Source organism: Sorex araneus, chromosome 6, assembly GCF_027595985.1.
Source record: "Sorex araneus isolate mSorAra2 chromosome 6, mSorAra2.pri, whole genome shotgun sequence".
Lineage (NCBI taxonomy): Eukaryota > Metazoa > Chordata > Mammalia > Eulipotyphla > Soricidae > Sorex > Sorex araneus.
The window spans coordinates 57,385,839-57,401,601 of record NC_073307.1 but is presented as its reverse complement, the minus strand read 5'-3'; the positions used below and the strand labels follow the sequence as shown (position 1 = coordinate 57,401,601).

Below are 15,763 nucleotides of genomic sequence, written 5' to 3'. Positions count from 1 at the left end.
CTGCAATCAAGTTCTGTCATGATGCTAGTGCCAGTCAGTTCCATCGTTAGATCTGATGTCAAATTCGAGTTCTCTTGCTATTTCCACCACACCAGGGTCATTGTGGGCAGGGATTTCCTGCAGTGAAATCTTGAACCTTCAAAGGGGTGTGGCAGCCAACTCTTCCTAGGGCCAGTTAATGCCTGACCTCCTTCCCCAAACCCAAATGTTCTTAGAGGTGTCTCGAATGGGGAATTGTTTCCAACGGGTTTTCACTTGATGTTCCTGCAGAGAAATCTCCATGGTTTCATGAAATATATTTATTACAAAGTAATATTTGAAAGTCAGAGTGTCTCCTTGGCCGTGGGCGTTGCACTGGGGGCTGTGTTTGCAGGCTCATGGAAACAGCCTCAGGCTCATCTTTTAAAAATTATTATTATTATTATTTGCTTTTTGGGTCACACCCAGCGATGCTCAGGGGTTACCCCTGGCTCTGCACTCAGGAATTACTCCTGGCAGTGCCTGGGGGATCATATGAGGTGCCAGGGATTGGACTGGGTGCCGGGGATCGAACCTGGATCAGCCGCATGCAAGGCACATGCCCTACCCACTGTGCTATGGCTCCAGTCCCTAAAATTATTTTTCATTTTTTTGATCAATCTCCGTGAGATACAGTTACAGACTTACAAACCTTTGTGATTACATTTTAGTCATACAGTGTTCGAATACCCATCCCTCCGCCAGTGCCCATTCTCTACCACCAATGTTCCCAGTATCCTTCCACCACCCCCACCCCTTCCCATTCCCTGCCTCTGTGGCAGGCACATTCCCTCTTACTCTCTCTCTCTCCCTTTGACTGTTACTTCTGGCTCATCTTGTATCTCACCAAGCTCTTGGCTGACCAGCTGCACTGACAGTGAGCAGCAATGTTCTGTAAGGAGCATTATTCTGAGCATGGGTCGCCACAGCAGGCTTAAAATATTCAGATGCCCCGTCGCAGACAGATGCGCCGTCATTATGTCTTGTTCCACTTACAGAGCGAGGGGAGGGGAGGTTCAGCAGAATTCATTAGGGAATTGAGGGCCTCAGTCTCCCAGCTGCCAGCAAACTGAATTATGTCAAGAACCCAAATTAACAAGGGAACTGGTTCTGTCCCAGAACCTCCAGATGGCAGTGCAGCTCTGTGGACCCCTTGGCTTTGTCTGGTCAGGTTCTTGGCTGGGCCTACCATTCCTCTGAGGTAGGAAGCCCCACAGATAGACGCTACTGTGTTTGTGGCAAGTGCTGGTAGCATCGATGGAAAATGAGGGCTCTCTCGATGTCTGGAGAATCTCTAGTTCTGCACCTAATCATCTTGATAGAGTTTTTGTTTCTACATCGTTTGTGCTATTCGGATTGACTGAGGTTTGTTTAGTCTCGCTGATCACAGAGAGTTTGGTATCATTATCTCTGTCTAATAGTTTTCTATTTTCTGTCTCATCAATTCCTGCTACAATATTTATGATCTCATTTCTTCTTCCTCTCAGGATTTATGCACAGTAATCAGTAAAAACAAATAAGGAGATGATTTGAACCTAAAGGTCACAAAGGAAGATACACAGAGGGAAAATAAGTACATGAAAAGACACCACTATTAGTCTCAGAGAGAATCCAGCCACTGCATACCCATTGGAACGTCTTAAATCAAAAAGGCTAGAAATGGAATTTTCCACTGCTGGAGGGGTTTTAAATAACGCGACCATTTCTGAAGAGCATATTTTTTTTCTATTTCTTAAAACAGCTATTTCATAATGCTAATTTATGGTATGACCTAGTGTATGGTCTGATGCAGCCAGTCCAAATCTAAATGTTTGCCTAAGGGAGCTGAGAGCATATGTCCCCACATGCAGCTTGAGGGTGTGTTCATTCGTGATCATTTGGAGTCAAGGTAATTAGGTTATGCCGGAAAAAAGGTTATGTACGCTGTGGCATAAGCACAGGGTGGCACATACAGAACAAATCAGACAGAAATGCTGATCCGCATCCCAAGATCGAAGCATCTTAAAAGAACTGAGATAAGTGGGTGCCTTAGACCACTGGCCGTCCTGACACCCTAACCGAGCTGAATGGAAGAGCAAGGCAGACCCCCAAACCCACCGTGCCCTACAATTCAGATATACAGAAAATGTAGAAAGTGTCTAAGTCTGAGAAAAGGCGAATGGTTTCTTGGGGTCACACGAAGGGCTGGAAGGGGCTGGTGGAGGTACGTTCATTTTGTTTTCTTTATTTGTGGTGTAGGTTTTATGTGCTCTCATACACATCCCTCGGAACAGAAATAATACATTTTCAATACATGTATTTTGCAGAATATTAATTATCCTCCATATGGGAAAAACGCAATGTGAAGATGAAAAACTGCCACATTAGCAATCGAACTACATTTTCATGTTGGTTTATTTGCTTTTCAGGGTGGATTGCTATCCTGGGTGCCATCTGGCTGTTGATTTTAGCTGACATCCGTGATTTCGAGATCATTCTGCACAGGGTGGAGTGGGCGACACTTCTGTTCTTTGCTGCGCTCTTTGTTCTGATGGAGGTAATGGGGTCTCTCAGGATGGGATCTTTCCCCTGATCATTGTATTTCACAGTTATTTTTAGTGAGCAAAGATGGCCTGCCTACTGTATTTCCACATAGTCTGCAAGAAAATGGCGGGGTGTCTGGTGACAACTTTTAATTTTGACTATTTTTTCTTGAATTACCTTTATGGCTTTTGAACTCATTTTAATGTCATTTACTGTAAGGTAGAACTTGCTCATCGGAGCTAAAGGAAGAGTCACAGGAAATGAGCAGGGTGATAATGTTACTTGTATAATCCTTTACATGTGGTGTGACATTTGAGGAAGTTTTCCGTTATCATGGAAACGATGGCCATAGAAAAGAACGAGTAACATCTGTGCTTTTAGTTTCAGCTCTTGTGACAGAATTATTTTTTAAATTTTGCTTTATAAACATGACTCAGTCTCATCTATAAAGGTGTAATCAGGTGGAAAATTAGTAAATCCCAAAGGGTCGCATCAAGCACACCAGTGCCTTGTGTTAATTGCTTTAACTTGCTGAAAAGCCATAATCAGTTTTCATTCTTTTTTGACTAAATTCTTGACAATAATTTTTCTGTAGGCTTTACTTTTTATTTGTATGTAAAAATGTACTTTACAAGATAAGTTATCTACTGTCATTTACTGTAAGGTAGAACTTGCTCATTAGAGCTAAAGGCAGAGTCACAGGAAAAGAGCAGGGTGATAATATTACTTGTATATTTTAACAGCTAAGGAACATGAAATATTAATATTTTTAATATATGTATATATATAAAATTGATGTGATGTTTTTAGCAAAAGAATGTAAGGAAGTTATCAGGATTAAGAAAAGTCATTGTGTGTAAGGATGCTTGGTGAATTTCAGATTTATTTAAAAAGGAGTTACTTTATTTGCTAAATTTATAATGAAAAACACCAACAAATTGGAACTTTAACCACTTTTACTCTCCCGATATTCATCATTCTCTATTTTGTGTGAAACAATGAAGAATTTCCCCTTTTTTTCAATTAAAGAAAAATTTTAATATAGAAAAGTGAAAAGACTTTCAAGGACAGAAAACAAAAAGAAAAAGCAGGGGGATTCTAAAGGGGGAAATGAAATACCATTGTGTCCCTTCCTAACATAATATTTTCTTTTTTTTTCTTTTTTTAATTTTTTATTAAGAGAATCACTGTGATGTACGGTTTCAAACTTAATGAACTTTTGTGTTTGCATTTCACTCATACAGTGATCATTTACCCATTCCCTCCACCAGTGCCCATTCTCCTCTACCAATGTTCCCAGTATCCCTCTTGCCACGCCCACCCCATCCCCCACCACCCCACCCTGCCTCTGTGGCAGGGCATTCCCCCCCCTTTTTTTTTAAGAATTTTATTTTATTGAATCACCATGTGGAAAATTACAATGCTTTTAGGCTTAAGTCTCAGTTATACAATGCTGAAACAACCATCCCTTCACCAGTGCCCATATCCTACCACCAAAACAAACAAACAAACAAACAGACAAACAAAAACACAGTACACCTCCCATCCTGACCCCCCCCCGCACCCTCCCCTGCCATATAACTGATAAATTTCACTTTACTTTCTATTTACTTTGGTTACATTCAATAATTCAACACAAACCTCACTATTATTGTTAGGAGTACCCCACTAGAGTCAGACCTGTTGTGAAGAGATATGTTTTGGATTTCTGTACTTTAGCAACTAAGTCCAGGGAGATTTCTTCCAGATATTGGATCATTGCAAGCTTGTAAATCCCATCTGGGGTTGTCATAATATGGCAGTCACCACGCCCTTCACCCCCAGCAAGGAAGAGGAGAGAGAGAGAGAGAGAGAGAGAGAGAGAGAGAGAGAGAGAGAGAGAGAGAGAGAGAGAGAGAGAGAGAGAGAGAGAGAGAGAGAGAGAGAGAGAGAGAAGAGAGAGAGAGAGAGAGAGAGAGAGAGAGAGAGAGAGAGAGAGAGAGACCATGTCGAAAAATTTAGCTGGCATCTGGAGTCACGCTCGTGCAGCTGCAGAGACGCCGCACACACGTGTGGCCCCCGGGATCACATCTTGGCGGCAGCAGGACATTCCCTTTTGTTCTCTCTCTTTTTGGGTGTTGTAGCCTGCAGTAGAGGTACTGAGTAGCCTTCATGTTAGGTCTATAGTCTACTTTCAGTTCGCATTTTCCAACCTGAATGGGTCCTCCCAACATCTTCTACTTGGTGTTCCCTTCTCTATCTCAGCTGCCTTTTCCTCCAGCATGTGAGGCCAGTTAAGAATTTCCCTTTGATATCCCTGTAAGAATATTGGTAGCCCATTAACTTATCATTATAACTAGAAATGGTTGAATCCCCCGAAATTCAGCTAGCTCAAGAATACATTTTAAAAACCTATTTTGGAGCCGGAGAGATTGTACTATAGGAAAGATGTGGCCTTGCATGTGGCTGACCCCAGTTCAGTCCCTGACACAACAGAGGGTCCCCTGACCCCTGCCAGGAGTGATCCCTGAGCACAGAGCCAGGAGTGAGTCCTGGGTGTGCCCCCTACAAAACAGATAAAAAAAATGTTTGTCTTTAAGACCAGCGGTGGAAATATTGTCATTTATTCATGATTTTTTTCTGTCCCTTTTTTGTCTTTGCAGAGGACTTGAGGTGGAATTACTCTGTAGGAGACTGTGTGAGAGATGGTCTCATTAGTTTGTGCTCTCAAGGGGCATGAGGACTGACTGTCGTAGACACCTTTGGGCATATCAAACACGAGGCAGTGCCCCCCTGTGAGAGAGGGCTGACCACGAGGTTTTTGAATTTTTTTTGGGGGGGTCACACCCAATGAGGCTCAGGGATGACTCCTGGCCCTGTACTCAGGAATCACTCCTGGCAGTGCTCGGGGGACCAAATGGGATGTTAGGGATTGAACCCGGGTCAGCCATGTGCAAGGCAAGAGCCCTCCCCACAGTAACTATTGCTCTGGCCCCAAATGTCAGTTTTTTTGTCTGAGTGCTCCATGCTGAACACAGAGGTCATGGAGTGGAAACTGAATCCCCCTCCACTTTCCGTGCCTGGTCTTGGGAACTTCCGTCTCAGTGGCAATGTCTGTTTTGTACATTTTCTCAGCTTTGTCCTTCGCTTTGTGTTGAGGATACTAAGCTTTGTAAATCTATTTTATTGTTTTTTAGGTGGGCTGGAGCGATAGCACAGCGGGTAGGGCATTTGCCTTGCATGTGGCTGACTCGGGTTCAATTCCTCCGTCCCTTTCGGAGAGTCTGGCAAGCTACCTCGAGTATCCTGCCTGCATGGCAGAGCCTGGCAAGCTCCCTGTGGCATATTCGATATGTCAAAAACAGTAACAAGTCTCACAATGGAGACATTACTGGTGCCCGATCGAGCAAATCGATGAGCAATGGAATGACAGTGTACAGGAGGTGATTCGGGCGGATCTCAGGTTCTCAGGGATCACTCCTGGTGGGGCTCAGGGGACCACAGGTGGGGTCAATCCTGGGTCAGCTGCCTGCAAGGCAAGTGTCCTCCTGACTGTACTTGGCTCTGGCTGTTTTATTTTTAAAACCATTTTTATTGAGGTGCTGTTATTGACACCTTTTTGATTGTTGATTGCACTTTTCATGGGTGTGGCATTCCACCCCACTAGAGAGCCACTTCACTCCACCAGTGTCCCCGGGACCCCGGCCCCATCCCCTCTGGGAACTCTCAGCTTGTGGAGAAAGTCTTCAGTCCCAATGACTTGGACCATTTATTATTTCCTTACTATGTTTCCTTTTTTATCTCATATTTGGGATGAAGTCATCTGTTTTCCTCTTTCATTATGGAAAATGATATATCATTTGGAATTCCACAAAAAGTTGTAAATAAATGATAAATGAGTAAAAAAATTTAAAACTTGTATAATTTTTATAGGTATGTAAATTAAAAATTAATGTGAAGAATTCTGTGCTAATAAATTTTAAGATTTACATGAAATAGATAAATACTACACGTTTAAAAACTAGGGGCCTGGAGTTATACTACTGTGGCTAGGGAATTTGTCTGGCCTATGGCCAGCCTGGGGGTCAATTGCTGACTCCTGTATGGTCCCCTGAGCATCTACTGGTGAGCACAGAGCCAGGAGTAACCTCAGGGCACCCCTGGGTGTGACCCCACAACAACAAAAAATTTAGTAAGTGAAGAGAGTTAAAATAGATTTAGGGGGCGAAGCTAATTAGGCCTACAGAAGTATAAAAGTGTGTTTTATCCTAAGAAAGGGACTATTGGATTTATGTTAGGAAATACTATATTAGAGATGCTGCTCAAGTATCCGTATTGATAAGTAAAGGGTTGTAATAAATATCTCTATGGAAGACACATTATCAGGTATAGAACAGTATAAATGAAATACGATTTGCTGCTGCAGATGCCTAGTCCCTGAGCCGGCCGGGAAGGACGATCCTTAACCTACCAGAGAGCAAACATTAGCTCCCTGAGTGATGCCACACTCAGTTCCAAGCGCTGGAAGTTTGTCTTGCTTTTTTTTGAAGCTCCTTTAATGCTTCTTGCAAGACTGGTTTCAAGATTCTGAATTCCCCGAGCCTTTGTCTGTCCATGAAATCTCTGTACTGCTCCTTCCCAACTGAGCGGCCATGCAGCTGTTGGACAGAGCATTCCTGGTGACGTGGTCGGTCCATTGAGTGTCTGTTGTATCTCCCTCCAGTCTCTTCTGGCTTGCAAAGTCTCATTGGATAGATCTGCTGTGACCCTTTTGGGTTTTCCTCTGTGTGTAAGTTCCTTTTTCATCCGGTTCCTTTCAGTCTTCTGCCTTGAGCTTTGGATTTCGTCGTTTTGAGTACAATGTGTCTTGGCTTTTTCCTAGATTTGGGTCGGGACTCTTTGGGTCTCTTGATCTTGGTGCCTGTAATCTTCAACTCTGGGGAATTCTAATCGATGATTTCTCTAACTATTGTTTCTTCATTAAATTCACCATCCTGTTCTTCAGGGATTCTGATAATTCTTTTTTTTTTTTTTTGCTTTTTTTTGGGTCACACCCGGCAATGCACAGGGGTTACTCCTGGCTCTGCACTCAGGAATTACTCCTGGCGGTGCTCAGGGGACCATATGGGATGCTGGGAATTGAACCTGGGTCGGCCACGTGCAAGGCAAATGCCCTACCCACTGTGCTACCGCTCCAGCCCCTCTGATAATTCTTATATTGTTCTTCTAGAGCCAAATCCACAGCTCTCTGGTATGCTGTTCATTTCTCTTTCTTTCTTTCTTTCTTTCTTTCTTTCTTTCTTTCTTTCTTTCTTTCTTTCTTTCTTTCTTTCTTTCTTTCTTTCTTTCTTTCTTTCTTTCTTTCTTTCTTTCTTTCTTTCTTTCTTTCTTTCTTTCTTTCTTTCTTTCTTTCTTTCTTTTTGGGTCACACCCAGTGATGCTCAGGAATCACTCCTGGCAGTGCTGGGGGACCATACAGGATGCTGGAAATCGAATCCGAGTTGGCTGCGTGCAAGGCAAATGCCCTCCCTGCTGTACTATCGCTCCAGCCCCTGCTGTTCATTTATTTTCAGACCTTTCCCCACCTTCTGTTCTTTCCTAACAGTTTCCTCCTTCTCATCTTGGATCTCTGATTTTTTTTTCAGTTGCTATTATTCTGCTGTTTGGAGCTTTTATTGAGTTTTTTTTTTGGGGGGGTAGAGAGAGGGTCACACCTCTAGCAGTGCTCAGAACTTACTCCTGGTTCTGTACTTGGGAATCACTCTGGAAATGCCAGGGGGACCATATGGGATGCCCAGGATTGAACCCGGGTTGGCCTCATGCAAGCAAATGCTCTACCTGCTGTACAATCTCTCTGCTCCCAGCTCTGGAATTTTACAAAGTACTTTACTGAGATAGAATTTACACAGAAAATCTCTAGCCTCCTCCCCTGCCAGCTTAAGTTTAAAGTTTACAGCGTAATGACTTTCAGTAAATTCAGAATGGTGTGTCCTTTCTCCACCCCCAAAGGCCCCCCTCCCGTTATATTATTTACAGCCTCCAGTCGAGGGCAGTCAGGAATATCTGCAGCCAAAAATATTCCTTCTATTATGATTTGCTTTTTGTTTTGGGCCACTCTCGTGGTATTCAGGGCTGACTCCCAGGACCATTTGGGGAAGCGTGTGATTTTGGGGATGGAGTTTGGAGCTGCTGTGTTCAAAGCCCGTGTTCTGCCTGTTGCCCTACCTCTTGAACGCTTGTGGTCCATCCTGTCTGCTTTTTAAAAATTATAGATCTGATTATGTGAGGTCTATACATATTTTCCTATGCATATAGGGATAATTTGATTTATTTTTGAAAAGTTTCCTGCTTTATTTTGTTTTCTTATTCTACCAGTTGACAACCATCGGTATTTAATGTGTTCAATTTGAGTGTAGTATGAGTGTTTTTGCCCTGCACATTTGTACACATTGCACAAGTCTTTGTGTAGATGTGTTTCAGTTATTTTGAGTAGCTGATAAATTTAGCTTCTTTGGAAACTGCCAGAGTGTTTTCCATAGTAACAAATCCATAATATATACCCACATCCATAATGCTCTAGGATTCCGTTTCTCTGCATCCTTGTTTTCATCTACTGCCGTTCCCTTTATGAGAAACGTTCCTGTAGTTGTGAAGTGTATCTCATAGTGATTTTCAGCATCTTTTCATGTTCTTAGCCACTTCTGTGTCTTCTTTGATGGATTTATATTAAACTATTTTCAACACTCTTTCCAACTGCCTCTTTATTGAGTTCTGAGAGTCTGGATATATTCTGAATACAAATTATCCATCAGCAATATGTTTTGCAAATATTTTCCCGCAGTCTTTGGCATCCTTTCATTTTCTCAATGTTTTTTTAATATTTGAAGGGCAATTTATAAAATTTCGGTTTAAGTTTTACATTTCTTACATTAAGTTTCTAACTCTGTTTGATTCCTTTCATGCTATTTTGAGTGCATCTGTTTTCTTAGTTTTATATGACCTTGTATTGGTATGCTACAGAACAAACCAAAATGAAGTATTGTGCTGTGCACCCGGATTGAAATATAGAATACACCGATTACATAGAAATAGAATTAGTGTTCTGTGTCCTCTGACCACATCGAACACATTTATAAGTTTAGTAGGCCTTTTGGGAATCCTTAGAATTTTCTGAATTGAATATAATGCATCCTGCAAATAAAGACCATATAATTTCTTCATATTCTGATCTGGATGCCCTCTGCTAACTCATCTTCTCCTGAGGGGAGAGAGACAAGAGTTCACACCTCAGGTGGATTGGTGGGCATGCAGCCACTCCCTAGAATGGGGAAGGCCCTCACTTGCCTCTGCAGATCTGACTTTACAGGTTTTCACCCAAACTACGCGATAGCACAGTGGGTAGGGCATTCGCCTTGCACACGACCGACCCACCCGGGATCGATTCCTCCGTCCCTCTCAGAGAGCCCAGCAAACAACCTGCACGGCAGAGCCTGGCAAGCTCCCCGTGGTGTATTCGATATGCCAAAAACAGTAACAACAAGTCTCATAATGGAGATGTTACTGGTGCCCACTCGAGCAAATTGATCAACAGCAGGATGAGAGTGCTAAGGTGCTACCCTCCCATGGGACTTTGTGCCTAGATAAGAGTCTGTACTAGGCGTGGGAAAGGGGAAGAGCTTGGAGCTTTTGGTGTTCACCTTCCCGTCCCGTCACAGCCTTTTTTCCTGCTAGAGCGTCTCTCTGGAGGGTGTCTGGCCTCTCTGGGCCTGCACTGGCCAAGGTCTTATCAGGCCTTATCAGGTCTTATCAGATCTTATCAGTTCCTGTATTCACCAAGTGTGCGTCTGTCTCCTTTAGGGCCAGTGACAGAGTGACCCCTTTCTGTCCCATCCTGGTTTCCTGATCCTGAGAACTCACTGCTTGGAGCCCCATGGGCACCTGCTGTTTCTCTCTGATGCTCTATTTATCCTCATTTTGTTCTTTCCTCATGGCAGACCCTGTTGATAAGAATCGGGGAGTTTCTACTTGTGGACACTTAGGGGGAACCGTCTGGCTGATCTCAGTTTTGGGATCTGTGCCCTAACCATATAGGAAACATTGCTTGAATTCATCTTAATAAGTCAGAGTTATCATTTTCTAAAGTCAACTTGCTCTGTCTATAGCAATGTCATCTTGTTGTTCATCGATTTGCTTGAGCAGGCATCAGTAAGTAACATCTCCATTGTGAGACTTGTTACTGTTTTTGGCATATCGAATACGCCACGGAGAGCTTGCTAGGCTCTGCCATGCGGGCAGGATACTCTTGGTAGTTTGCCGGGCTCCCCGAGAGGGACAAAGTCTACTTAAACATTTAAAAAAAGTTTCCTAGCATCTATGGGGATACCATGTGTTTTCAATGACAAAAAAATAAATAAAAAGAAGTTTCATTAGTGCCAGAAAACAATGGCATCAAAACCAGCTCTGGGGCCAGAGCGATAGTACAACGGGTAGGGCATTTGCCTTGCATGCGGCCAACCTGGGTTTAATCCTCAGCATCCCATATGGTCCCCCAAGCACCACCAGGAGTAATTCCTGAGTGCAGAGCCACGAGTAACCCCTGAGCATTGCTGGGCATGACCCAAAACGCAAAATTTTAAAAAAAAGGAAACAACTCAGAATTTTTTCTTGATGATCAAAGAAAAAAAAAAATCCTGAAATAGATGTTTTGGTTTCATTTGCGACTGGCCTCCTTGCTGCAGAATCCAGCTAGGGGTGCGGGCCAGGGGTGATCCTGCCTTGCATCCAACCTCTGTGTTTGGATTTTGTTTGTGTTTCCCATAGGGGTCTCCCCTCCCCCATCCAGTAATGCTGGGGTTCCTGGGACACTCCTGGTGGCCCTGGAGGACCTTGTGTGGGGCTGGGGTCGGCCACAGGCTCAGCAGGTGTTTAGAATCATATCCACATCAACAGCGTCACTTCCGTCTTCCGGACACCATATTGTCATCACCAGGACTGAGGCTGGGAGCTCCCCCCAGCAGTTCTTGGTCCATTAGGCCAGGCCGGTGCTCGGGGGACCATGCACTGTTGGTAGTGGAGACCGGGCTGAGGGCCCTAACCATTGTCCTAGGTCCCTGCCCAACGCCTCCCTACTGGGCATTTATAACTGCATTTTAAAGTTTGCTTGAGAAAAGAGGGAATCATCTGGAGATCTGGAGAATCCCTTGCTGAGAAGGACAGACTGATCTGTCTCGTACAGGGATATAAGGAGACACAGGAAAGAAGGAACAAATGCCCAAAGGGGCAGCAGAAGCTGAGGACTGATGTTCCGTAGGAAGCTGATCACTGTAGGGGACCAGGGGGACAGGAGTGGGTGGGGTGAAGGGCACCGAGACAGTGGGGGAGGAAAGTTGACCCCCTGGGGTCTGGGCTTGGAATATTTCTTATAGAAACCCTGCCGTTATCAATACTGTAAATCACAACGCCTTACAAAGAGAAGTTGGCAGCAGCGAACATAGAAGCTCAGACGTCTTTTCTGAGTCGACTTTGTCAACCCTTCGAGGGTGGAACAAACTCCCAGAGTCGGCAGAGACTGCAGGCTGGGAGCTGGTCCTTGGCAGGAAGCTTCCCCAGGGGCTAGGGAGGGTGGATGACGGCCCCTGGGATAGTGTGGCAGGGAGAGAATACCTGGGCCTGGGCCGAAAGCCTGCCAGGACCAAAACCCACGGCGCCCAAAATAACAGAAGAGCTGCTCCTGTGATCAAGTCCGTGTCTTTGATATCCTTCCCGCAGACTAGAGTAGCCTGAAGCAGGGAAGCCTGGGGTCAGCAGGGCCAGTGATGCGCTGGACCCAGAAGGTCAGTCACTGGGCAACACCTCCTGCCAGTCTTAAGTGCCGTCTGCATGGTTGCAGGGGGAGAGGGGGTGTGGCACTGTTAAGATGCTGTAAGCTCAGGGTGACGCCCTCCTCGTTCCCGCCACCCTGACTCTGCCAGCCTTCTCCACGAGGCTCTAAACCACTGCATCGATGGAACGATGCAGTGCACCCACGGACGGGGCCTCTCCAGGGAGATGCCAGGCAGGGAGGTGCCCTCCCAGGCTGTGACTGGGGCGCCCTCTGCTGGGAGGAGTCATCTCTACACTAGGTGGTGGTTGGCATCCAGGGGGTGTGAGAGCGCAGACTTTGGCCAATCAGCCAGATCCATGCTCAGCTCCAGGTTCTAAACACCGATACAAGATACTCAAGATGCCGTGGTGTCCGTTCCCTAAACTTACTGACACGGATGGGAAGAAGCAATAAAGGTGGAACTCCCTGTGGGCGCTCAGAATGTTGCCCTGCTTGCAGCTGTTATCAGGGGCTTTGCTCAGAACTGGGCCCGAGCTGTAGTACAGCAGGGAGGGCATTTGCCTTGCATGCAGCTGACCTGGGTTCAACCCATGGCATCCCATATGGTCTCCCTGAGCACCGCCAGAAGCAATGCCTGAGTACAGAGCCAGGAGTAACCCCTGAGAATCACTGGGGTGATCCCCCAAAAAACCCTTGCTCAGAACAGGTTGATCCTGTGACTTAGTTTCTCAAATTTCTCGAATCTTGACACACACACAAACACATACCAGTTGGCCCTTGTTTCTCATGCATTAATGTGATAGTCTCCCTTGCCCCACGCCCCCCCCCCCCCCCGCCCCTGGAATCTCCTGGGAGTCTCTGTTTTAACTTTTTAATAGAATTACTGTGGATAGACCCTTACAAAGCTGTTCATGATTGGATTTCAGTCATACATGCTACAACATATGTCCCTCCACTAGTGCACATTTCCGAGCACCAGTGACCCCAGGTGCCCTCTCATCGCCCCCACCCCACCCCCTGCCTGCCTGCCTCTATGGCAGGAGCCTTCCCCCCCCTCCCCACCCTTTTGGGCATTGTAATTGCAATATTGATACTGAAAGGTTATCAGGAAAATCCCTTTACCTATTTTTAACCCTCAGATCTTGTCCAGTATGATCATTTCTAGCTATTATTGTCATACTGGTCTCTTCTCTGTCTTACCTACCCTCACCCCCACACACTTGTGGTTAGATCCAACCATTGACCAGTCCCCGCTTAACCCCTGTTTTCCCTGGCCATCAATATTATTCTTCTACTCTCTCTCTCTATATATATATACATATATATGTATATAATATACCCAAAATGAGTGCAATCACTCTATGTGTGTCCCTGTCCTTATGACTCATTTCACTCAGCATGATACTCTCCATGTCCATTCATTTAGAGGCAAATTTTGTGATTTCATTTTTCCTAGCAGCTGCATAGTATTCCACTGTGTAGATGTGCCATAATTTCTTTATCCATTCGTCTGTGTTCTTGGGCACTCGGGTTGTTTCCAGATTCTGGCTATTGTGAATAGTGCTGCAGTGAACATAAAGGTGCAGATGGTGTTTCTGCCGTGCATTTTTGGGCTCCCAGGGTACATTCAGAAGAGGTAATGCTGGGTCAAAAGGGAGCTCAATTTCTAGTTTTTTGAGAAATGTCCATATTTTCCAAGAAGGCTGGGCCAGTCGGCATCCTGGAGGTCCCTGGTTGAGAATCGCTGGTCCAGTGGCTGTGTCAGGAAACCAGGTGGGGGATGGGCCTGGCGAGCCAGCTGCTCTGAGGCACGGGAACCATCTGTGTGTGTGGGGGCAGGTTCAGACCCACACGGGGCCACATCCAGGAGAAGCTTGCTGTGGTCCTGGTGTGTCCTGCGGGACCCTGCGTGCCCACCACTCTGCTTCTCCGCTGGCCTCGCCCGTGCATTGGGCCTTCGGGGCAGAGCTGAGTCGCGGCTTCAGATGGACCTTCCCCCTTTCCCTGACAGCTCGGGAAACCTCTCCCTGGATTCTTCCAGAACAGTGCTGTTTAACTTCATTTTGTTGTTGCTGGTGTTCCAGGCTTACTCCTGGCTCTGTGCTCAGGCATCACTCCTGGTGGTACTCAAGGGATGTTGGGGATCGAACCCAGGTCAACTGCATACAAGGCAAATGCCCTCCCCGCTGTCCTATGGCGCTGGGCCCTTGTGCTTTTAATTTTAATAGGGAATTTGAAAGGCAGTTCACTAACTTGGAAGGCAGTTCACTAGCCCGGACCCACACCTGGGGCTGCATGCGGTGGATTAAATGAAACGTGGGCATTCACGAGATTCAGCGAGACCCCGGGATCTGTGAGACCCCCACACTTCCCTTCCCTGCCTTAAGGGGTCTTCGGTGATGGTGGATGATTTCCTGACTGTGTTGGAGCCTGATGCTCTGCAGGGAACGAGAGCGTGTGTCTCGCTTCTGTTCACGGTTTCTGCCGGGCCAGCCGCCCGTCGAACCGTTCGAGAGGGAAGGTGAGGCTTAAAGAGACAACGCAAGTGTTGAGAGGGCTGAGTTCTGATGGAACAGCAGCCTTGGTCTTTAGTTCAGGCAGCTTTTCATACATCTCTGTCAAGAACTTGGCAGGGAAAATCATCATTCATAGTTATTCATAATTGTTACAGAGTACATGCTTGTGATCATAACAAAGGTGAGGATCATAGTATTATAAAAAAAACAACTTGTTCCTTGATCAGTAATATGCAGAAAAACAATATTATTATTTCTGTGATTTCCTGTAATTGCAGTAGGTGTAATTTCTGTAGAATCAAAGTACATCTATTTCTTATTAACATCCGTGCAGACTTTGAGTAGTGAACTATTAACTTCTCTACGGGTTTAGTTTGGCGACACAATGGCCAGTCCACTTACTCGGGGTGGCGGGATGGGGAGCTGTGCCAAGTATTCTTGGCCCTCGTTTGAGGCAGCTTCCTGAGCTACGTCCATATTAGGACCCTGCATGGGCAGGCAGTTCCCGCAGGTTTCTAAGTGTAGTGGATCTCATCCCCCACCCCCTCTGCTTCTCCTAGGCCTTGGCACACCTCCACTTAATAGAGTACATTGGGGAGCAGACGGCGTTGCTAATAAAGGTACGTTCCATGCTGTGATGGAGGGAGATGATGCTCCAGACACTGCTCCCGTGGTTTTGTTTAAAGAATAATAATAATAATAATAAATGTTGGGCGCCAGGGGGGATGGCGCTTGGCTTGTACCCAGCCAATGCGGTGTGATCCACGGTATCCTGGATGGTCTCTTGAGCACCGCCGGAAGTAACCCCTGTGCATCACTAGGTGTACCCCACCCCCCAAATCCATAGGAAGACCTGGAGGGACTTACGCCCGGAAGTGAGAGGGGATACAGGATACCCTCTGCC

General features: G+C 45.7%; 1 protein-coding gene across 1 annotated transcript in view; it reads left to right on the top strand.

Annotated features, from left to right (window-relative positions):
- The window catches only part of OCA2 (OCA2 melanosomal transmembrane protein), a 107,795-nt gene that overhangs the window by 61,076 nt on the left and 30,956 nt on the right, over positions 1–15,763 (top strand). The window contains exons 18-19 of the mRNA XM_055142743.1: positions 2,427–2,554; positions 15,420–15,479. Coding sequence (XP_054998718.1) covers positions 2,427–2,554; positions 15,420–15,479 — 188 coding nt within the window. The remainder of the gene's footprint in view (positions 1–2,426; positions 2,555–15,419; positions 15,480–15,763) is intronic.